Source organism: Oncorhynchus mykiss, chromosome 6 (assembly GCF_013265735.2).
Source record: "Oncorhynchus mykiss isolate Arlee chromosome 6, USDA_OmykA_1.1, whole genome shotgun sequence".
NCBI classification, from domain to species: Eukaryota; Metazoa; Chordata; class Actinopteri; order Salmoniformes; family Salmonidae; genus Oncorhynchus; species Oncorhynchus mykiss.
Genome location: NC_048570.1, coordinates 6418377 through 6443109, shown reverse-complemented (window position 1 = coordinate 6443109; position 24733 = coordinate 6418377). Strand labels below are relative to the sequence as shown.

Sequence of the window (24733 nt, the reverse complement as noted above, 5' to 3'; positions counted from 1 at the left end):
CATTTAAATTATATGACACAACACTCTCAGAAGGCCTTGGGGGGGTTTAAATCATGAGACATTTTATGTGGTTTTATTTTGAAATGAATGTAGATTTTATGTCGTCTTAATCTGGAATAGGATTCTGGAATGGAAGGGTGGAGGGGTCACAAGGAATTAGTATAGGTGTTACCTAACCTAAAATGAACTGGGGTCACAAGGAATTAGTATAGGTGTTACCTAACCTAAAATGAACTGGGGTCACGAGGAATTAGTATAGGTGTTATCAAACCTAAAATGAACTGGGGTCACGAGGAATTAGTATCGGTGTTATCAAACCTAAAATGAACTGGGGTCACAAGGAATTAGTATAGGTGTTACCTAACCTAAAATGAACTGGGGTCACGAGGAATTAGTATAGGTGTTATCAAACCTAAAATGAACTGGGGTCACAAGGAATTAGTATAGGTGTTACCTAACCTAAAATGAACTGGGGTCACAAGGAATTAGTATAGGTGTTACCTAACCTAAAATGAACTGGGGTCACAAGGAATTAGTATAGGTGTTACCTAACCTAAAATGAACTGGGGTCACAAGGAATTAGTATAGGTGTTACCTAACCTAAAATGAACTGGGGTCACAAGGAATTAGTATAGGTGTTACCTAACCTAAAATGAACTGGGGTCACGAGGAATTAGTATAGGTGTTACCTAACCTAAAATGAACTGGGGTCACAAGGAATTAGTATAGGTGTTACCTAACCTAAAATGAACTGGGGTCACAAGGAATTAGTATAGGTGTTACCAAACCTAAAATGAACTTAATTTTTTGATGTGGTGTGGTGGTTATGGAGAATCCTGGGGAAAAGGAGACCTGTGAATCGTCACACTCGGTGGAGAGATCATGTCGCCGTGTTGTGGGATTTATCGGATGGGGTCTTTTCAATGTAGGTAAATCGGGTTTGCAGAAGGATGGAAATGTTTTGAAGAGGTATTTACATGGTTTCCTAAGGACAGGGAGAGAAACGGAGAGGAAACATTTTAATGGTGTGGAAAGCCCTGTTTACTATACATCTCTAATGAGGAATGATCAACCTCAATTGAAATGAACAGAACAGGGGGATTTAATTATATAATTAGTGAGAAACACTATTCTCTATTCAAATTGTACCATTACTTTAGGAGATTATTATTTTGTGTTTTTTTTAACCTTTATTTAACTAGGCAAGTCAGTTAAGAACAAATTCTTATTTTCAATGATGGCCTAGGAACAGTGGGTTAACTGCCTGTTCAGGGGAAGAACAACAGATTGGTACTCTGTCAGGTTGGGGATTATGAACTTGCAACCATTCCGGTTACTAGTCCAACACTCTAACCACTAGGCTACCCTGCCCCCTCTACACTCTAACCACTAGGCTACCCTGCCACCCCTACACTCTAACCACTCGGCTACCCTGCCACCTCTACACTCTAACCACTAGGCTACCCTGCCGCCTCTACACTCTAACCACTAGGCTACCCAGCCACCTCTACACTCTAACCACTAGGCTACCCTGCCGCCTCTACACTCTAACCACTAGGCTACCCTGCCGCCTCTACACTCTAACCACTCGGCTACCCTGCCGCCTCTACACTCTAACCACTAGGCTACCCTGCCACCTCTACACTCTAACCACTAGGCTACCCTGCCACCCCTACACTCTAACCACTAGGCTACCCTGCCGCCTCTACACTCTAACCACTTGGCTACCCTGCCACCTCTACACTCTAACCACTAGGCTACCCTGCCTCCTCTACACTCTAACCACTAGGCTACCCTGCCGCCTCTACACTCTAACCACTAGGCTACCCTGCCGCCTCTACACTCTAACCACTAGGCTACCCTGCCTCCTCTACACTCTAACCACTAGGCTACCCTGCCGCCTCTACACTCTAACCACTAGGCTACCCTGCCACCTCTACACTCTAACCACTAGGCTACCCTGCCGCCTCTACACTCTAACCACTAGGCTATCCTGCCGCCTCTACACTCTAACCACTAGGCTACCCTGCCACCTCTACACTCTAACCACTAGGCTACCCTGCCGCCTCTACACTCTAACCACTAGGCTACCCTGCCGCCTCTATACTCTAACCACTAGGCTACCCTGCCGCCTCTACAATCTAACCACTAGGCTACCCTGCCGCCTCTACACTCTAACCACTAGGCTACCCTGCCGCCTCTACACTCTAACCACTAGGCCACCCTGTCACCTCTACACTCTAACCACTAGGCTACCCTGCCGCCTCTACACTCTAACAGCTAGGCTACCCTGCCTCCTCTACACTCTAACCACTAGGCTACCCTGTCACCTCTACACTCTAACCACTAGGCTACCCTGCCGCCTCTACACTCTAACCGCTAGGCTACCCTGCCTCCTCTACACTCTAACCACTAGGCTACCCTGCCTCCTACACTCTAACCACTAGGCTACCCTGCTGCCTCTACACTCTTACCACTAGGCTACCCTGTCACCTCTACACTCTAACCACTAGGCTACCCTGCCTCCTACACTCTAACCACTAGGCTACCCTGCCGCCTCTACACTCTTACCACTAGGCTACCCTGTCACCTCTACACTCTAACCACTAGGCTACCCTGCCGCCTCTACACTCTAACCACTAGGCTACCCTGTCACCTCTACACTCTAACCACTAGGCTACCCTGCCGCCTCTACACTCTAACCGCTAGGCTACCCTGCCTCCTCTACACTCTAACCACTAGGCTACCCTGCCTCCTACACTCTAACCACTAGGCTACCCTGCCGCCTCTACACTCTTACCAATAGGCTACCCTGTCACCTCTACACTCTAACCACTAGGCTACCCTGCCGCCTCTACACTCTAACCACTAAGCTACCCTGCCACCTCTACACTCTAACCACTAGGCTACCCTGCCGCCTCTACGCTCTAACCACTAGGCTACCCTGCCACCTCTACACTCTAACCACTAGGCTACCCTGCCGCCTCTACACTCTAACCACTAGGCTACCCTGCCACCTCTACACTCTAACCACTAGGCTACCCTGCCGCCTCTACACTCTAACCACTAGGCTATCCTGCCGCCTCTACACTCTAACCACTAGGCTACCCTGCCACCTCTACACTCTAACCACTAGGCTACCCTGCCGCCTCTACACTCTAACCACTAGGCTACCCTGCCGCCTCTATACTCTAACCACTAGGCTACCCTGCCGCCTCTACACTCTAACCACTAGGCTACCCTTCCGCCTCTACACTCTAACCACTAGGCTACCCTGCCGCCTCTACACTCTAACCACTAGGCCACCCTGTCACCTCTACACTCTAACCACTAGGCTACCCTGCCGCCTCTACACTCTAACCACTAGGCTACCCTGTCACCTCTACACTCTAACCACTAGGCTACCCTGCCGCCTCTACACTCTAACCGCTAGGCTACCCTGCCTCCTCTACACTCTAACCACTAGGCTACCCTGCCTCCTACACTCTAACCACTAGGCTACCCTGCCGCCTCTACACTCTTACCACTAGGCTACCCTGTCACCTCTACACTCTAACCACTAGGCTACCCTGCCTCCTACACTCTAACCACTAGGCTACCCTGCCGCCTCTACACTCTTACCACTAGGCTACCCTGTCACCTCTACACTCTAACCACTAGGCTACCCTGCCGCCTCTACACTCTAACCACTAGGCTACCCTGTCACCTCTACACTCTAACCACTAGGCTACCCTGCCGCCTCTACACTCTAACCGCTAGGCTACCCTGCCTCCTCTACACTCTTACCACTAGGCTACCCTGTCACCTCTACACTCTAACCACTAGGCTACCCTGCCGCCTCTACACTCTAACCACTAGGCTACCCTGCCACCTCTACACTCTAACCACTAGGCTACCCTGCCGCCTCTACACTCTAACCACTAGGCTACCCTGCCGCCTCTACACTCTAACCGCTAGGCTACCCTGTCACCTCTACACTCTAACCACTAGGCCACCCTGCCTCCTCTACACTCTAACCACTAGGCTACCCTGCCACCTCTACACTCTAACCACTAGGCTACCCTGCCGCCTCTACACTCTAACCACTAGGCTACCCTGCCGCCTCTACACTCTAACCGCTAGGCTACCCTGTCACCTCTACACTCTAACCACTAGGCCACCCTGCCGCCCCGTAGAGAGTAATACATTTCCATAGAGAGTAATAAAGAGTTGTAATTCTAAGATGATTAGTTAGTCGAATTGGTTTATTTTTTTAAATCACGTGTTTGAAAGGGGAAAATGACCAGTTCCCTGAGGTCCTGGTTTTGGGTACTAATACAGTGGTACTGTGTTCAGGCTGTCTGTAGAAAGGAAACTATATTTTAATAAGGAATGACACTAACTTCTAATGGATTGTGATATATGGATTGTGATATACAGTGCCTTGCGAAAGTATTCGGCCCCCTTGAACTTTGCGACCTTTCGCCACATTTCAGGCTTCAAACATAAAGATATAAAACTGTATTTTTTTTGTGAAGAATCAACAACAAGTGGGACACAATCATGAAGTGGAACGACATTTATTGGATATTTCAAACTTTTTTAACATATCAAAAACTGAAAAATTGGGCGTGCAAAATTATTCAGCCCCCTTAAGTTAATACTTTGTAGCGCCACCTTTTGCTGCGATTACAGCTGTAAGTCGCTTGGGGTATGTCTCTATCAGTTTTGCACATCGAGAGACTGACATTTTTTCCCATTCCTCCTTGCAAAACAGCTCGAGCTCAGTGAGGTTGGATGGAGAGCATTTGTGAACAGCAGTTTTCAGTTCTATCCACAGATTCTCGATTGGATTCAGGTCTGGACTTTGACTTGGCCATTCTAACACCTGGATATGTTTATTTTTGAACCATTCCATTGTAGATTTTGCTTTATGTTTTGGATCATTGTCTTGTTGGAAGACAAACTCCGTCCCAGTCTCAGGTCTTTTGCAGACTCCATCAGGTTTTCTTCCAGAATGGTCCTGTATTTGGCTCCATCCATCCCATCAATTTTAACCATCTTCCCTTTCCCTGCTAAAGAAAAGCAGGCCCAAACCATGATGCTGCCACCACCATGTTTGACAGTGGGGATAGGGTGTGTTCAGGGTGAAGAGCTGTGTTGCTTTTACGCCAAACATAACGTCTTGCATTGTTGCCAAAAAGTTCAATTTTGGTTTCATCTGACCAGAGCACCTTCTTCCACATGTTTGGTGTGTCTCCCAGGTGGCTTGTGGCAAACTTTAAACTACACTTTTTATGGATATCTTTAAGAAATGGCTTTCTTCTTGCCACTCTTCCATAAAGGCCAGATTTGTGCAATATACGACTGATTGTTGTCCTATGGACAGAGTCTCCCACCTCAGCTGTAGATCTCTGCAGTTCATCCAGAGTGATCATGGGCCTCTTGGCTGCATCTCTGATCAGTCTTATCCTTGCATGAGCTGAAAGTTTAGAGGGACGGCCAGGTCTTGGTAGATTTGCAGTGGTCTGATACTCCTTCCATTTCAATATTATCGCTTGCACAGTGCTCCTTGGGATGTTTAAAGCTTGGGAAATCTTTTTGTATCCAAATCCGGCTTTAAACTTCTTCACAACAGTATCTCGGACCTGCCTGGTGTGTTCCTTGTTCTTCATGATGCTCTCTGCGCTTTTAACGGACCTCTGAGACTATCACAGTGCAGGTGCATTTATACGGAGACTTGATTACACACAGGTGGATTGTATTTATCATCATTAGTCATTTAGGTCAACATTGGATCATTCAGAGATCCTCACTGAACTTCTGGAGAGAGTTTGCTGCACTGAAAGTAAAGGGGCTGAATAATTTTGCACGCCCAATTTTTCAGTTTTTGATTTGTTAAAAAAGTTTGAAATATCCAATAAATGTCGTTCCACTTCATGATTGTGTCCCACTTGTTGTTGATTCTTCACAAAAAAATACAGTTTTATATCTTTATGTTTGAAGCCTGAAATGTGGCAAAAGGTCGCAAAGTTCAAGGGGGCCGAATACTTTCACAAGGCACTGTATGTATTGTGATATATGTATTGTGATATATGTATTGTGATATATGTATTGTGATATATGTATTGTGATATATGGATTGTGATATATGTATTGTGATATATGTATTGTGATATACTGTATGTATTGCTGATTTCATTTAGTGTTATGGTTTTGATCCAAATTTCACCAGATTGGGATCCTGGAGTGGGAATTCTGTGAGGGGTTAGGGTGCTAACTTCATGATCTAGTAACTCTTCCTAGAGGTTACCAGTAGAATAAGGGGATATGAACTAATTTAGAAAATGGTTTTAGCAGTAACATTATGTTATGCTTTTTGACATTTGTCTTCAATATGTTACTAAGAAAAGGTTAAGGTCATAATTCGTCATATAGTCAATGTTTGTCTGAATTTCCTGAAACAGAAATGTAATGAACTTAACTGTTGTTGTGATCTGTGTTTTGTTGAGGTTATCATGGAAGGTGACGTCAGATCGTGTCTTCATGCATGGTAGGAATAATTTGTCCATAGACAGTGTGTGTAAACCTCAAAACCCTCCCTCACCGGCTGAAGAAAGAGGGACAAAGGCGCTCAATGAGAGACGGTGACTTTTACCACTTCTGTCTGAGTCCATAAACCAGGAACAGAGTGCTGAGAGTCTGTGTGGAGTGAGTGTGGAGAGACAGAACAAGTTCAGGTGAGATCTGTCTGAGTCCATAAACCAGGAACAGAGTGCTGAGAGTCCGTGTGGAGTGAGTGTGGAGAGACAGAACAAGTTCAGGTGAGATCTGTCTGAGTCCATAAACCAGGAACAGAGTGCTGAGAGTCTGTGTGGAGTGAGTGTGGAGAGACAGAACAAGTTCAGGTGAGATCTGTCTGAGTCCATAAACCAGGAACAGAGTGCTGAGAGTCCGTGTGGAGTGAGTGTGGAGAGACAGAACAAGTTCAGGTGAGAGACTTGTGTACGTGGGAGAAACCGAAGTATCTCCTTGGATATAAAAAATTGGGACATTATCAAGGGCCATGAAATGTGACAGGCAAAAGGGACATGTGCCGTTGGGAAAATGATCTGTAAACGATATCTGAAGAAGACATGCTGGAATGATAAGTGCCGGGTGAAGGAAAGGGGGGGGGGGTGGTATACACCCTGCTAACTATTTAAACTAACATGCATTGAGAGACTGATCTGTCTTCACCAGGCCACCCATGACATGAGAACAGGGACAGGGTGGGGGGGGTGGGGGGGTGGTATACACCCTGCTAACTATTTAAACTAACATGCATTGAGAGACTGATCTGTCTTCACCAGGCCACCCATGACAGGAAAACAGGGACAGGGGGGGGCTGTAATGAGAAGAGTTATGACCGACAATAAAAAGGTGGTTTATACAGTGCCTTGCGAAAGTATTCGGCCCCCTTGAACTTTGCGACCTTTTGCCACATTTCAGGCTTCAAACATAAAGATATAAAACTGTATTTTTTTGTGAAGAATCAACAACAAGTGGGACACAATCATGAAGTGGAACGACATTTATTGGATATTTCAAACTTTTTTAACAAATCAAAAACTGAAAAATTGGGCGTGCAAAATTATTCAGCCCCTTTACTTTCAGTGCAGCAAACTCTCTCCAGAAGTTCAGTGAGGATCTCTGAATGATCCAATGTTGACCTAAATGACTAATGATGATAAATACAATCCACCTGTGTGTAATCAAGTCTCCGTATAAATGCACCTGCACTGTGATAGTCCGTTAAAAGCGCAGAGAGCATCATGAAGAACAAGGAACACACCAGGCAGGTCCGAGATACTGTTGTGAAGAAGTTTAAAGCCGGATTGGATACAAAAAGATTTCCCAAGCTTTAAACATCCCAAGGAGCACTGTGCAAGCGATAATATTGAAATGGAAGGAGTATCAGACCACTGCAAATCTACCAAGACCTGGCCGTCCCTCTAAACTTTCAGCTCATACAAGGAGAAGACTGATCAGAGATGCAGCCAAGAGGCCCATGATCACTCTGGATGAACTGCAGAGATCTACAGCTGAGGTGGGGGACTCTGTCCATAGGACAACAATCAGTCGTATATTGCACAAATCTGGCCTTTATGGAAGAGTGGCAAGAAGAAAGCCATTTCTTAAAGATATCCATAAAAAGTGTTGTTTAAAGTTTGCCACAAGCCACCTGGGAGACACACCAAACATGTGGAAGAAGGTGCTCTGGTCAGATGAAACCAAAATGGAACTTTTTGGCAACAATGCAAAACGTTATGTTTGGCGTAAAAGCAACACAGCTGAACACACCATCCCCACTGTCAAACATGGTGGTGTCAGCATCATGGTTTGGGCCTGCTTTTCTTCAGCAGGGACAGGGAAGATGGTTAAAATGATGGGAAGATGGATGGAGCCAAATACAGGACCATTCTGGAAGAAAACCTGATGGAGTCTGCAAAAGACCTGAGACTGGGACGGAGATTTGTCTTCCAACAAGACAATGATCCAAAACATAAAGCAAAATCTACAATGGAATGGTTCAAAAATAAACATATCCAGGTGTTAGAATGGCCAAGTCAAAGTCCAGACCTGAATCCAATCGAGAATCTGTGGAAAGAACTGAAAACTGCTGTTCACAAATGCTCTCCATCCAACCTCACTGAGCTCGAGCTGTTTTGCAAGGAGGAATGGGAAAAAAATTCAGTCTCTCGATGTGCAAAACTGATGGAGACATACCCCAAGCGACTTACAGCTGTAATCACAGCAAAAGGTGGCGCTACAAAGTATTAACTTAAGGGGGCTGAATAATTTTGCACGCCCAATTTTTCAGTTTTTGATTTGTTAAAAAAGTTTGAAATATCCAATAAATGTCGTTCCACTTCATGATTGTGTCCCACTTGTTGTTGATTCTTCACAAAAAAATATATAATATGTATATAAATATAAATATAAATAATATGTCTCTATCAGTTTTGCACATCGAGAGACTGAAATGTTTTCCCATTCCTCCTTGCAAAACAGCTCGAGCTCAGTGAGGTTGGATGGAGAGCATTTGTGAACACAGCAGTTTTCAGTTCTTTCCACAGATTCTCAATTGGATTCAGGTCTGGACTTTGACTTGGCCATTCTAACACCTGGATATGTTTATTTTTACCATCCATTGTAGATTTTGCTTTATGTTTTGGATCAATGTCTTGTTGGAAGACAAATCTCCGTCCCAGTCTCAGGTCTTTTGCAGACTCCATCAGGTTTTCTTCCAGAATGGTCCTGTATTTGGCTCCATCCATCTTCCCATCAATTTTAACCATCTTCCCTGTCCCTGCTGAAGAAAAGCAGGCCCAAACCATGATGCTGCCACCACCATGTTTGACAGTGGGGATGGTCTGTTCAGGGTGATGACTTTTTATGGATATCTTTAAGAAATGGCTTTCTTCTTGCCACTCTTCCATAAAGGCCAGATTTGTGCAATATACGACTGATTGTTGTCCTATGGACAGAGTCTCCCACCTCAGCTGTAGATCTCTGCAGTTCATCCAGAGTGATCATGGGCCTCTTGGCTGCATCTCTGATCAGTCTTCTCCTTGTATGAGCTGAAAGTTTAGAGGGACGGCCAGGTCTTGGTAGATTTGCAGTGGTCTGATACTCCTTCCATTTCAATATTATCGCTTGCACAGTGCTCCTTGGGATGTTTAAAGCTTGGGAAATCTTTTTGTATCCAAATCCGGCTTTAAAACTTCTTCACAACAGTATCTCGGATCTGCCTGGTGTGTTCCTTGTTCTTCATGATGCTCTCTGCGCTTTTAACGGACCTCTGAGACTATCACAGTGCAGGTGCATTTATACGGAGACTTGATTACACACAGGTGGATTGTATTTATCATCATTAGTCATTTAGGTCAACATTGGATCATTCAGAGATCCTCACTGAACTTCTGGAGAGAGTTTGCTGCACTGAAAGTAAAGGGGCTGAATAATTTGCACGCCCAATTTTTCAGTTTTTGATTTGTTAAAGAAGTTTGAAATATCCAATAAATGTCATTCCACTTCATGATTGTGTCCCACTTGTTGTTGATTCTTCACAAAAAAAATACAGTTTTATATCTTTATGTTTGAAGCCTGAAATGTGGCAAAATGTCGCAAAGTTCAAGGGGGCCCAATACTTTCGCAAGGCACTGTATGTTCTAACAGGGATGATGTGTGCCAAGTTGATAATATAAATGTTCTAACAGGGATGATGTGTGCAATTTGATAATATAAATGTTTGTTCTAACAGGGATGATGTGTGCCAAGTTGATAATATAAATGTTTGTTCTAACAGGAGAGATGTGTGCCAAGTTGATAATATAAAGTATGTTCTAACAGGGATGATGTGTGCCAAGTGATAATATAATGTATGTTCTAATAGGGATGATGTGTGCCAAGTTGATAAGCTGGAATTTGAGCCTCAGTCTCAGAGTAAGCATTGAGTTTAGTCACTCTACATCGGGTTGGATAATTTATTTAAATGAGTTTAGTTGTGATTGGGATGCAGCGAGAGAGAACTGCGAAGCACGATGAAGTGTGGGGGGGCGCTGCTGATCACATTCATGTGGCCCGAGAGAAAACTGCTGAAGCACGATGAAGGGTGGGGGGCGATGATCACATTAATGTGGCCGAGAGAGAACTGCTGAAGCACGATGAAGGGTGGGGGGGCGCTGATCACATTAATGTGGCCGAGAGAGTCTCCAGAAACGTATCTCTAAGTGTCATCCTGAGGGGAGGTGGTTTGTTTGGGGGAATCACTGGATGACAGCTTGGGACGACCATGACATTTGTTTTGTTTCACCCTGTATTCAGAGTTATTATGTTACATGACATCAACGAGTGGTGCTGAGTTATTATGTTACATCACATCAACGAGTGGTGCTGAGTTATTATGTTACATCACATCAACGAGTGGTGCTGAGTTATTATGTTACATCACATCAACGAGTGGTGCTGAGTTATTATGTTACATCACATCAACGAGTGGTGCTGAGTTATTATGTTACATCACATCAACGAGTGGTGCTGAGTTATTATGTTACATCACATCAACGAGTGGTGCTGAGTTATTATACATGTACTTGGTTTCTCTTTTCTTTTCAAGTCAATATGTTTTTAGGTTTGGTGGAACATGAGGGTGTTCATGGTTCCAGAGGAGGGAATGATGTTTATTGACTAACTGATTTGAGAACATGTTAGAATGTTTATAACTGTAGAAAATACATTAGGAGTATAGTGTGTTATGGGTTAGATGTAGTGATAGAGTATAGTGTGTTATGGGTTAGATGTAATGATAGAGTACAGTGTGTTATGGGTTAGATGTAATGATAGAGGAGTATAGTGTGTTATGGGTTAGATGTAATGATAGAGTACAGTGTGTTATGGGTTAGATGTAATGATAGAGGAGTATAGTGTGTTATGGGTTAGATGTAATGATAGAGGAGTATAGTGTGTTATGGGTTAGATGTAATGATAGAGGAGTATAGTGTGTTATGGGTTAGATGTAGTGATAGAGGAGTATAGTGTGTTATGGGTTAGATGTAGTGATAGAGGAGTATAGTGTGTTATGGGTTAGATGTAGTGATAGAGTATAGTGTGTTATGGGTTAGATGTAATGATAGAGTATAGTGTGTTATGGGTTAGATGTAATGATAGAGGAGTATAGTGTGTTATAGGTTAGATGTAATGATAGAGTATAGTGTGTTATGGGTTAGATGTAATGATAGAGGAGTATAGTGTGTTATGGGTTAGATGTAGTGATAGAGTATAGTGTGTTATGGGTTAGATGTAATGATAGAGTATAGTGTGTTATGGGTTAGATGTAATGATAGAGGAGTATAGTGTGTTATGGGTTAGATGTAGTGATAGAGTATAGTGTGTTATGGGTTAGATGTAATGATAGAGTATAGTGTGTTATGGGTTAGATGTAATGATAGAGGAGTATAGTGTGTTATGGGTTAGATGTAGTGATAGAGTATAGTGTGTTATGGGTTAGATGTAATGATAGAGGAGTATAGTGTGTTATGGGTTAGATGTAATGATAGAGTACAGTGTGTTATGGGTTAGATGTAATGATAGAGTATAGTGTGTTATGGGTTAGATGTAGTGATAGAGGAGTATAGTGTGTTATGGGTTAGATGTAGTGATAGAGGAGTATAGTGTGTTATGGGTTAGATGTAGTGATAGAGTATAGTGTGTTATGGGTTAGATGTAATGATAGAGTATAGTGTGTTATGGGTTAGATGTAATGATAGAGTATAGTGTGTTATGGGTTAGATGTAATGATAGAGTATAGTGTGTTATGGGTTAGATGTAATGATAGAGGAGTATAGTGTGTTATGGGTTAGATGTAGTGATAGAGTATAGTGTGTTATGGGTTAGATGTAATGATAGAGTATAGTGTGTTATGGGTTAGATGTAATGATAGAGGAGTATAGTGTGTTATGGGTTAGATGTAGTGATAGAGTATAGTGTGTTATGGGTTAGATGTAATGATAGAGGAGTATAGTGTATTATGGGTTAGATGTAGTGATAGAGTATAGTGTGTTATGGGTTAGATGTAGTGATAGAGGAGTATAGTGTGTTATGGGTTAGATGTAGTGATAGAGGAGTATAGTGTGTTATGGGTTAGATGTAATGATAGAGGAGTATAGTGTGTTATGGGTTAGATGTAGTGATAGAGGAGTATAGTGTGTTATGGGTTAGATGTAGTGATAGAGGAGTATAGTGTGTTATGGGTTAGATGTAATGATAGAGGAGTATAGTGTGTTATGGGTTAGATGTAATGATAGAGGAGTATAGTGTGTTATGGGTTAGATGTAATGATAGAGGAGTATAGTGTGTTATGGGTTAGATGTAGTGATAGAGTATAGTGTGTTATGGGTTAGATGTAATTATAGAGTATAGTGTGTTATGGGTTAGATGTAGTGATAGATGAGTATCATTCCCAGAGACTGTATATTGTTACAGGAAATGGCTCATAGAAGAGGGAGGACAACTAACTGTACACAATATGGGGATTTAGTTGAACAATACACCTACCCAGATCATGGTGAGAGTAGAAGAGATACCAGTGGCATTTCAGACATTATGGTAAACCTTCAGGACACCTGTGAGTTTTGTTAGGTTGGATATTATTAACAGACACACTAATCCGTACAGTACCTGCAGTGGTTAAGATCGTAGTGTCTCTCCTTGGGGGGGATGTTGGGACAGCATTGGTTTAAGAGACACACTACTCCGTACAGTACCTGCAGTGGTTAAGATCGTAGTGTCTCTCCTTGGGGGGGATGTTGGGACAGCATTGGTTTAAGAGACACAATACTCCGTACAGTACCTGCAGTGGTTAAGATCGTAGTGTCTCTCCTTGGGGGGGGGGGGGGGGGGGGGGGCATAGCCAATCAGGGTTAGGGATACGCACTTGCATATCAGCTGACGTGCCAATCAGGGTTAGGGATACGCCCTAGCATATCAGCTGACGTGCCAATCAGGGTTAGGGATACGCACTTGCATATCAGCTGACGTGCCAATCAGGGTTAGGGATACGCCCTAGCATATCAGCTGACGTACCAATCAGGGTTAGGGATACGCCCTAGCATATCAGCTGACGTACCAATCAGGTGAAATGGAGGAGATGGGGAACAAAGAGAAAGTGACAAGACTTGGGAACACCTCTCGGACCCTGGGGCCTAAAGGGGAAGACTGGGCCTAAAGGGGAAGACTGGGCCCTAAAGGGGAAGACTGGGCCTAAAGGGGAAGACTGGGCGTAAGCTTGAGGAAGCTTTTTAGAGCATTCATTTTTGTGGAACCCAGCAGGAAAGTATCCTGGAGGCATAGAGTCAGGTGAAGAGAGAGTGGGACTTGTCATGGTCTCAGACTTTGTTTTTCATGCATATATAATTATGCATAGCTTATCACATTGTTAATACTGTTATGTTGTATTTATTTTTGTTGCATTCCAAGTCTTGTGCTATCACTCTGTTAGGAACCAGAAGGGGAAAGTGGAGACTAAAAGCTGCTCCAGCTGCCATTGAAGGAGACAGCAGATTCAGCTGGAATGGCATCAGAGGCCATAAGTCTCTGAATTTGTACACCTCACGGTGACAGTCTGTTCGTTGTTTGTTCATTTGTTTGTTTGATTCATGTTTTCTAATAATTTGTTAGTTTTTATTCATGTTTTATTATCATTGTTTATACATTTATTAGTCATTTCCAAGTTTATATGAATTGAATATTAGGATGCTGTTGTTGAAGACGAGGGACTTGTTGGATTCGACAGTTTGAACATTGAGACATTAAAGACATGACAGATTAGACACATAGTATATTAAGGAGGAAAAGAGACTGGGTCTCTGTAGAAAGACAGATAGCGGTGGAATGTGTTGGGGGACGAGAGGAGAGCAAAGTGTGAAACAGGGGAGACAGATGGACATCTGTGGATTAGGTGAAGGAGGGGTTGAGGTCAGGAGGTGAGGACAGGTCACCTGAAGGGAGTAATAAAGGTTTGGTTTCCTGTTTCCCTTTTTCTCTCTTCCTGTAGAACCATAAAATGAAAGGATTGAAGAGAAGGAGGAGTGTCTTAATAAGTGGGATATAAATATCTGGATGGGACAAATGTTGTGTTGTCTGAATTACAGCTGTACAGAACCTCTGGGAAGAATTAAACTTGGTTAAAGCTTCTCTAGTGTCCAAGGGTTATTTACTCTGAAAAATAAGAACCTAACAATACATACTGAGATCATTTCAGATAATCTAATTAACTTGGTATTGGAATCATATTCGAATAGAATCCATTTGCATTACATTGGCATCACATTGGCATCACATTGGTATCACATTTCCATCACATTTCCATCACATTGGTATCACATTGGTATCACATTGGCATCACATTGGTATCACATTGGTATCACATTGGCATTACATTGGCATCATATTGGTATCACATTGGTATCACATTTGCATCACATTGGTATCACATTGGTATCACATTTGCATCACATTGGTATCACATTGGTATCACATTGGCATCACATTGGTATCACATTGGTATCACATTGGTATCACATTGGTATCACATTTCCATTTAGCTCCAACTTGATACATTCCTGTTCCAATTCACTCAATGGTGGTTGAGATGGGGAAGTTCTACACTTCTCTTCCTCTTGTTGGTACTGTAGAAAGAGATGGTCTGTGTTAAAGTCAACAGAAGTGTGTGTGTGTGTGTGTGTGTGTGTGTGTGTGTGTTGTATTTACCTTTGTAACTTGACAATGACTTTGTTGATCCATCGTGCATCTGGAGTCACACAGACGGTGGCTTTGTCCTTCTTGGTAACGCTGATGAATGAAGGGAGGGATATATATTACAGCGTCACCATGGTTACATGTCATACACTGCAGAATTGAACCTATCAGAAAACGTCAATATGAACGTACACATATTTAGCAGATGTTATTATGGCTGTAGTGAAATGGTTGTGTTCCCAGCTCCAACAGTGCAGTAATATCTAACAATACACACAAATCTGAGTAGAAGAATGGAATTAAGAAATCTATTTATTTGTATCTTTATTTTACTAGGCAAGTCAGTTAAGAACAAATTCTTATTTTCAATGACGGCCTAGGAACAGTGGGTTAACTGCCTGTTCAGGGGCAGAATGACAGATTGGTACATTGTCAGCTCAGGGGTTTGAACTTGCAACTAGGTTAGGCCAACGCTCTAACCACTAGGATACCCTGCAGCCCCAATAAATATTAGGATGAGCAAAGTCAGAGTACTGTATCGTATGTATGTATAGATACAGTACCAGACAAAAGTTTGGACACCTACTCATTTCAGGGTTCTAGAACACCTACTCATTTCAGGGTTCTAGAACACCTACTCATTTCAGGGTTCTAGAACACCTACTCATTTCAGGGTTCTAGAACACCTACTCATTTCAGGGTTTTTCTTTATTTTGACTATTTTCTACATTGTACAATAATAGTGAAGACATCAAAACTATGAAATAACACATGGAATCAAGTAGTAACCCAAAATGCATTAAAAAATGTATATATATTTGAGATTGTTCAAAGTAGCCACCCTTTGCCTTGATGACAGCTTTTCACTCTCTTGGCATTCCTTCGACCTCATGGCTTGGTTTTTGCTCTGACAGGCACTGACAACTGTAGGACCTTTATATAGACAGGTGTGAGATGTTCCAAATCATGTCTAATCAATTGAATTTACCACAGGTGGACTCCAATCAAGTTGTAGAAACATCTCAAGGATGATCAATGGAAACAGGATGCATCTAAACTCAATGTAGAGTCTCATAGCAAAGTGTCTGAATACTTATGTAAATAAGGTGTTTCTGTTTTTTATGTTTAATACATTTGCTAAAATGTCTAAAAACCTGTTTTCGAATACTTTCTGAATACACTGTATGTATATGTATACATGTGTGATTGAATGTAGAGTCATTGTGGACAGAATGTGGATAGAATATATAGTACATCTGTAGAATAGGTAGCATATAATAGTACATGTACAGCAATAGTTGAATAGGATGGCCTTGACTAGAAAAACATATTTGTAATCTGTGATTGTCTGGAGTCCCTGCCACATACTGAGTTTCAGGGGGAATTGCTAACCCTTTCCACAGAGGATTCTACATGGAACTCAAAAGGGTTCTACCTGGAAGCAGGAAGGGATTTATTCAAAGGGTTCTCCTATGGGGACAGCTGAAGAACCCTTTTGGGTTCTAGATAGCACCTTTTTGTCTTAGAGTGTAGCCAATATGATGTGATAATGTATTAGGTATACTGTGATAATGTATTAGGTATACTGTGATAATGTATTAGGTATACTGTTATAATGTATTAGGTATACTGTTATAATGTATTAGACATACTGTGATAATGTATTAGGTATACTGTGATAATGTATTATGCATACTGTGATAATGTATTAGGTATACTGTGATAATGTATTAGGTATACTGTTATAATGTATTAGACATACTGTGATAATGTATTAGGTATACTGTGATAATGTATTAGGTATACTGTGATAATGTATTATGCATACTGTGATAATGTATTAGGTATACTGTGATAATGTATTAGGTATACTGTGATAATGTATTATGCATACTGTGATAATGTATTATGCATACTGTGATAATGTATTAGGTATACTGTGATAATGTATTATGCATACTGTGATAATGTATTAGGTATACTGTGATAATGTATTAGGTATACTGTGATAATGTATTATGCATACTGTGATAATGTATTAGGTATACTGTGATAATGTATTAGGTATACTGTGATAATGTATTATGCATACTGTGATAATGTATTAGGTATACTGTGATAATGTATTATGCATACTGTGATAATGTATTAGGTATACTGTGATAATGTATTAGGCATACTGTGATAATGTATTAGACATACTGTGATAATGTATTAGGCATGCTGTTATAATGTATTAGGCAGATCAGGTAATGTATTAGGCATGCTGTGATCAAGTATTAGGCATGCTGTTATAATGTATTAGGCAGACCAGGTAATGTATTAGGCATGCTGTGATCAAGTATTAGGCATGCTGTTATAATGTATTAGGCAGACCAGGTAATGTATAAGGGCTACTGTGATAATGTATTAGACAGACCAGGTAATGTATCAGGGCTACTGTGATAATGTATTAGGCAGACCAGGTAATGTATTAGGGCTACTGTGATAATGTATTAGGCAGACCAGGTAATGTATCAGGGCTACTGTGATAATGTATTAGGCAGACCAGGTAATGTATCAGGGCTACTGTGATAATGTATTAGGCAGACCAGGTAATGTATCAGGGCTACTGTGATAATGTATTTGGCAGACCAGGTAATGTATCAGGGCTACTGTGATAATGTATTAGGCAGACCAGGTAATGTATCAGGGCTACTGTGATAATGTATTAGGCAGACCAGGTAATGTATCAGGGCTACTGTGATAATGTATTAGGCAGACCAGGTAATGTATCAGGGCTACTGTGATAATGTATTAGGCAGACCAGGTAATGTATCAGGGCTACTGTGATAATGTATTAGGCAGACCAGGTAATGTATCAGGGCTACTGTGATAATGTATTAGGCAGACCAGGTAATGTATCAGGGCTACTGTACAAACCTCATTCATACAGAAGAGTTTTTATTAGGTTAATGTAACTTTTTAAGTCATGTGTAAATATATATATTTTAGAAATAGATGTTGGTTTGCTTGTTGACTGTGAAAGGGTTCTTGACTGGTTGCTAGGTGGTGTTAGTTGACTCACATGATCTCTGTTTGACGACAGTGGGCACCTGGAGGTAGGATCTCTATCCTGTGGAACAGCCGAGGAGAGATGAAAGCAGAGGACGTCCGGATGCAGCGACACTTCTGACATGCAGCACAGCCGTTCATGGGGAATGCTGCAGGGATGAAGACCGGGAATATTACATACAATAACAATCTAGTGTTGTTAGAATTTGGGGTTAAAGGTTAAGGTTTAAGGGATAGAGTTAACACCTTTTTATCATCACTAAAAGTTGCACTTTGAAACATGTGAATGTTAGAAAGACAAAACTGATTCTAGATCAGCACTCTTAGGGCTCTATTCAGTCTGTATCATCGCTGAAGTGTTACAGATTAAATCAAATCAAAGTTTATTTGTCTCGTGCGCCGAATACAACAGGTGTAGTAGACCTTCCAGGGAAATGCTGAATACAACAAGTGTAGTAGACCTCACAGTGAAATGCTGAATACAACAGGTGTAGTAGACCTTACAGTGAAATGCTGAATACAACAGGTGTATTAGACCTCACAGTGAAATGCTGAATACAACAGGTGTAGTAGACCTTACAGTGAAATGCTGAATACAACAGGTGTAGTAGACCTTACAGTGAAATGCTGAATACAACAGGTGTAGTAGACCTTACAGTGAAATGCTGAATACAACAGGTGTAGTAGACCTCACAGTGAAATGCTGAATACAACAGGTGTAGTAGACCTTACAGTGAAATGCTGAATACAACAGGTGTAGTAGACCTTACAGTAAAATGCTGAATACAACAGGTGTAGTATACCTCACAGTGAAATATTTACTTACAGGCTCTAACCAATAGTTAATACCAAAAGGTATTAGGTGAACAATAGGTAAGTAAAGAAATAAAAACACCAGTTAAAAGACAGTGATAGCGTGACAGCAATGTAACGGTAATATCTGATTGAGCCGACATGCAGCGTTTACCGTGAATGCAGTTTCCACTAAGGAACATTACCTTTAAATTTCACTCACGCTGCAACGCAGAACTTCTGCCATACGGATTGAATACAGACCCTACTCTGAGACACTTAACATTGCAGTGGATTGATTGTGATAATTGGAATTAAATTGTAAAAAAAAAATAGATAATAGGTTTGGTTTGTTGATTGTTGATTCAAGAGTCAAGTTGAACAGATTCAGATATATATATAGATAATATATATATAATATATAGATAATAATATATAGATAATATATATATATAGATAAAGATGCAATATCTCACCTTGAAGAGCCACGAACCAGCAGAGAGTCAGGGACACCAACAGGTAGTGTGGCTTGAAAGGCATCTTGAGTCTGTGTTGGCTGTGGTCGGCTGGTGTCTACTGAAACTGAATGATGTTGTCTCTGGGTTTATATTGCTGCAAAAAAGGAAGTGTGTGGGGAATCCCTCGTCTTCACGCAAAATTAAGATCAGACTTTTGGAGGATATAAAAATGTCTATATATATATATTCACTATTTTAACTTTACCCTTCATTTCTAGCCTAGTGATTCTATTGAAATGAAACATGCCATATTGAGAATCTGTCTTGTTACATTGTAAAGAGGATTTTAATGATAATATAATCAAATAATACTTCAGCAATCTAGTGAAAACCTGGTAAATGCTGAGTAGAACAAGTAGAGATTCAGTGGTTAAGATTGGAGAGCGTTTAAAAACTGTATTTCTCGTAGACATACAGACAGGTCCATAATTATTGACCTTGATAAAGATTTTTTTTAAAGACTTTATAAAATCAATAATACAAACACTGAGCTATATTTTATGCAAAAAAAAGGGGAAATTATATTTTATACTAATACAATTGCTCAGTGAAAGTGATTTTGTTTCACAAGTCATATTTCTTTTCTCTCTCAAAAAGACTGGGGTTAAAATGGCCCTGCTGTTTTCAATACCTCACCTTGAGAGGATAATGGCCACTGAGCCTTTTTCTACTATGTTTTATAGGATCTTCTTTTAAGCCTCCAACATTAGGTTATGAGAATGAAAAACACATCAGGAGGGATCTTAGACCTGCTACATTAGGTTATGAGAATGAAGAACACATCAGGAGGGATCTTAGACCTGCTACATTAGGTTATGAGAATGAAGAACACATCAGGAGGGGTCTTAGACCTGCTACATTAGGTTATGAGAATGAAGAACACATCAGGAGGGATCTTAGACCTGCTACGTTAGGTTATGAGAATGAAGAACACATCAGGAGGGATCTTAGACCTGCTACATTAGGTTATGAGAATGAAGAACACATCAGGAGGGATCTTAGACCTGCTACGTTAGGTTATGAGAATGAAGAACACATCAGGAGGGATCTTTGACCTTTCCTCTATAACAGAGTCTTTCCAGATCCTTGATATCTTTTGTCTGCGCTGATGGACTGCGCTCTTCAATTCAAACCAAAGGTTTTCAATGGGGTTCAAGTCTGGAGACTGAGAGGACCTTAACAAACTGTTCATTTTGTGGTCATTTAACAATTTCTATTTTTGGTCTTCATTTAAGGTTAGGGTTAAGGTTAGGTTTAAAAATATCATTTTTCAGAAGATAAATGGTAGAAAAAGGCAGAGTTTTTTGACTTTGTGGACAAAAAACAAAAAAAGAACAAGAAAAATAGTCCCATAACATCAAATATCCTCCACCATATTTTACAGTCGGTATGAGGCTCCTTTTTAATGACGTCCAACAAATGTAAACACCTGCAGTTTGACAAACGGAAACGGGCGCCATGGGAACCTGTACTATGTTCAGATGACATGAAAATAAAGCTACTTTGGTTCTTCTCATCTTTATCAAGGGTGTCAGTAATTGTGGACCTGCCATTATACACTGCATGTGCAACAACATCTCCTCCTTGGGAATTAATACAGTACTATTATTACCCTGTCGTATCTTTTCCCTATCAGAATCACTCAGCCACACATTTATCAAGGCTGATAGCTTCATATCACTTGTGTTCTTTTCCCTATCAGAATCACTCAGCCACACATTTATCAAGGCTGATAGCTTCATATCACTTGTGTTCTTTTCCCTATCAGAATCACTCAGCCACACATTTATCAAGGCTGATAGCTTCATATCACTTGTGTTCTTTTCCCTATCAGAATCACTCAGCCACACATGTATCAAGGCTGATAGCTTCATATCACTTGTGTTCTTTTCCCTATCAGAATCACTCAGCCACACATTTATCAAGGCTGATAGCTTCATATCACTTGTGTTCTTTTCCCTATCAGAATCACTCAGCCACACATTTATCAAGGCTGATAGCTTCATATCACTTGTGTTCTTTTCCCTATCAGAATCACTCTGCCACACATTTATCAAGGCTGATAGCTTCATATCACTTGTGTTCTTTTCCCTATCAGAATCACTCAGCCACACATTTATCAAGGCTGATAGCTTCATATCACTTGTGTTCTTTTCCCTATCAGAATCACTCAGCCACACATTTATCAAGGCTGATAGCTTCAGATCACTTGTGTTCTTTTCCCTATCAGAATCACTCTGCCACACATTTATCAAGGCTGATTGCTTCATATCACTTGTGTTCTTTTCCCTATCAGAATCACTCAGCCACACATTTATCAAGGCTGATTGCTTCATATCACTTGTGTTCTTTTCCCTATCAGAATCACTCAGCCACACATTTATCAAGGCTGATAGCTTCAGATCACTTGTGTTCTTTTCCCTATCAGAATCACTCTGCCACACATTTATCAAGGCTGATTGCTTCATATCACTTGTGTTCTTTTCCCTATCAGAATCACTCAGCCACACATTTATCAAGGCTGATTGCTTCATATCACTTGTGTTCTTTTCCCTATCAGAATCACTCTGCCACACATTTATCAAGGCTGATTGCTTCATATCACTTGTGTTCTTTTCCCTATCAGAATCACTCAGCCACACATTTATCAAGGCTGATAGCTTCATATCACTTGTGTTCTTTTCCCTATCAGAATCACTCTGCCACACATTTATCAAGGCTGATAGCTTCATATCACTTGTGTTCTTTTCCCTATCAGAATCACTCTGCCACACATTTATCAAGGCTGATAGCTTCATATCACTTGTGTTCTTTTCCCTATCAGAATCACTCTGCCACACATTTATCAAGGCTGATAGCTCCATATCACTTGTGTTCTTTTCCCTATCAGAATCACTCTGCCACACATTTATCAAGGCTGATAGCTTCGTATCACTTGTGTTCTTTTCCCTATCAGAATCACTCTGCCACACATTTATCAAGGCTGATTGCTTCATATCACTTGTGTTTCATTTAGATTCATTTCACTTGATCGGGTGCAAGGAACCCAGAATAAGGAACTGAAAATTCCAACAAGCATTAAGATGCCAGACAATGTTTTTTCTATTAGCAGACTGATGGAAAGAGCTCTCTATTGGCCGTGGACTGCCCGGTGATGACCTCATCTAATTTTACATTGTGGTCATTTATCAGACGCTCTTATCCAGAGCGACCTACATATAAGGATTGTTCCCATTGGCAGTTTGAAATTACTCAAATCCACATTTGTTGCATATCCGATTCTAATCTGTTATTTTTCCTGCAGTCTGAACAGCAAAAAGCAGATGGAATTGGACATTTCAAGTCACATTTCAAACCACCTTCATAAGTGATTTTAAGTCAGATACAAATCTGATTCCTGGCCATGTGACTTGTGTCTGAACTGTCAAATCTGATTTATTTGCCCTCAAGTGGTTTGCCCTTGTGGTAGAAAGGTAAACAGCTAGCTAGCTGACTGCTGTGGCTAGCTAATTGACTGGTGTGACTAGCTAGCTGACTGCTGTGGCTAGCTAATTGACTGGTGTGACTAGCTAGTTGACTGCTGTGGCTAGCTAATTGACTGGTGTGACTAGCTAATTGACTGGTGTGACTAGCTAGCTGACTGCTGTGGCTAGCTAATTGACTGGTGTGACTAGCTAGTTGACTGCTGTGGCTAGCTAAACAACGCTGTGGCTAGCCAATTGACTGGTGTGACTACCTAGCTGACTGCTGTGGCTAGCTAATTGACTGGTGTGACTAGCTAGTTGACTGCTGTGGCTAGCTAATTGTCTGCTGTGGCTAGCTAATTGACTGCGGTGACTAGCTAGTTGACTGCTGTGGCTAGCTAATTGACTGGTGTGGCTAGCTAGTGTTGTAATAACATATTAAAACATGTAATGACGCATTCACTGACTGTTGTTAAACACACTGATAACCCATGAATATACACTGCTCAAAACCCTTTGGGATGGGCTACAAAGACAAAGAACTCTGTCAAGAACCAATGGGATACTGACAACAGGCTGGAGAGGACTGTCTATCACCTACGAACAACCAACCAGGAGCCAGGACTACTAGAATCTACCTACGTCATTTCAATGTATAAATGTACTGCCCAAATATGTGTTACGCCCTCTTTTTCCGAAAGCTCCCTAAGAGTGGACGATAGGAGCCGTGCTGCACGTTTGCCAGCTATCACTATGCTCGATTAAAAGCCTCAAATATACCGTATCCGCCTTGTCCAGAGTCTCATCTTGGTCTTGTTTCTCCAATAACTAATCATTGACACTAGTTGACTGCTGTGACTAGCTAGCTGACTGTTGTGGCTAGCTAGTTGACTGCTGTGGCTAGCTAGTTGACTGCTGTGACTAGCTAGTTGACTGCTGTGGCTAGCTAGTTGACTGTTGTGGATAGCCAGTTGACTGCTGTGACTAGCTAGTTGACTGCTGTGGCTAGCTAGTTGACTGTTGTGGATAGCTAGTTGACTGCTGTGGCTAGCTAGTTGACTGCTGTGACTAGCTAGTTGACTGCTGTGGCTAGCTAGTTGACTGCTGTGACTAGCTAGTTGACTGCTGTGGCCGAAAAAGGACTGGTTTTGAAAGTTGGATCATCTTGTGCTTTGAGGCTTTAAAGTTGTTCTGACTATGATTTTGAACATTCAAAGTATGTGGGAAACATCCCTGGCAGGCATTGTCGTCATCTTAGCTTCCTACTTACCTTCTGAGTGATAGGAAGCAGGAGCACCAATCAGCCTACACCACCACACATACACCCATTGTTAGTGTGACAACTAGCCATGTCATCAATGGTATAATAACATGGGTAGAATAACATGGGTTGAATAACATGGGTTGAATAACATGGGTATAATAGCATGGGTATAATAACATGGGTTGAATAACATGGGTTGAATAACATGGGTTGAACAACATGGGTATAATAACATGGGTTGAATAACATGGGTTGAATTTTACCTTTATTTAACTAGGCAAGTCAGTTAAGAACAAATTCTTATTTTCAATGACGGCCTAGGAACAGTGGGTTAACCGCCTGTTCAGGGGCAGAGCGACAGA

General features: G+C 41.4%; 1 protein-coding gene across 1 annotated transcript; it reads right to left on the bottom strand.

Annotated features, from left to right (window-relative positions):
* Positions 1–14970: 14970 nt before the first annotated feature.
* Positions 14971–19969, bottom strand: LOC110518225 (C-X-C motif chemokine 13-like). Its single transcript, XM_036979285.1, has 4 exons — positions 19602–19969; positions 18347–18482; positions 15292–15372; positions 14971–15209 (listed from the first exon to the last, which is right to left on the bottom strand). Exons 1-4 carry the CDS (start codon positions 19663–19665, stop codon positions 15158–15160), a joined length of 333 nt encoding a protein of 110 aa, XP_036835180.1. The 5' UTR covers positions 19666–19969; the 3' UTR covers positions 14971–15157.
* Between the last annotated feature and the right edge of the window lie 4764 nt (positions 19970–24733).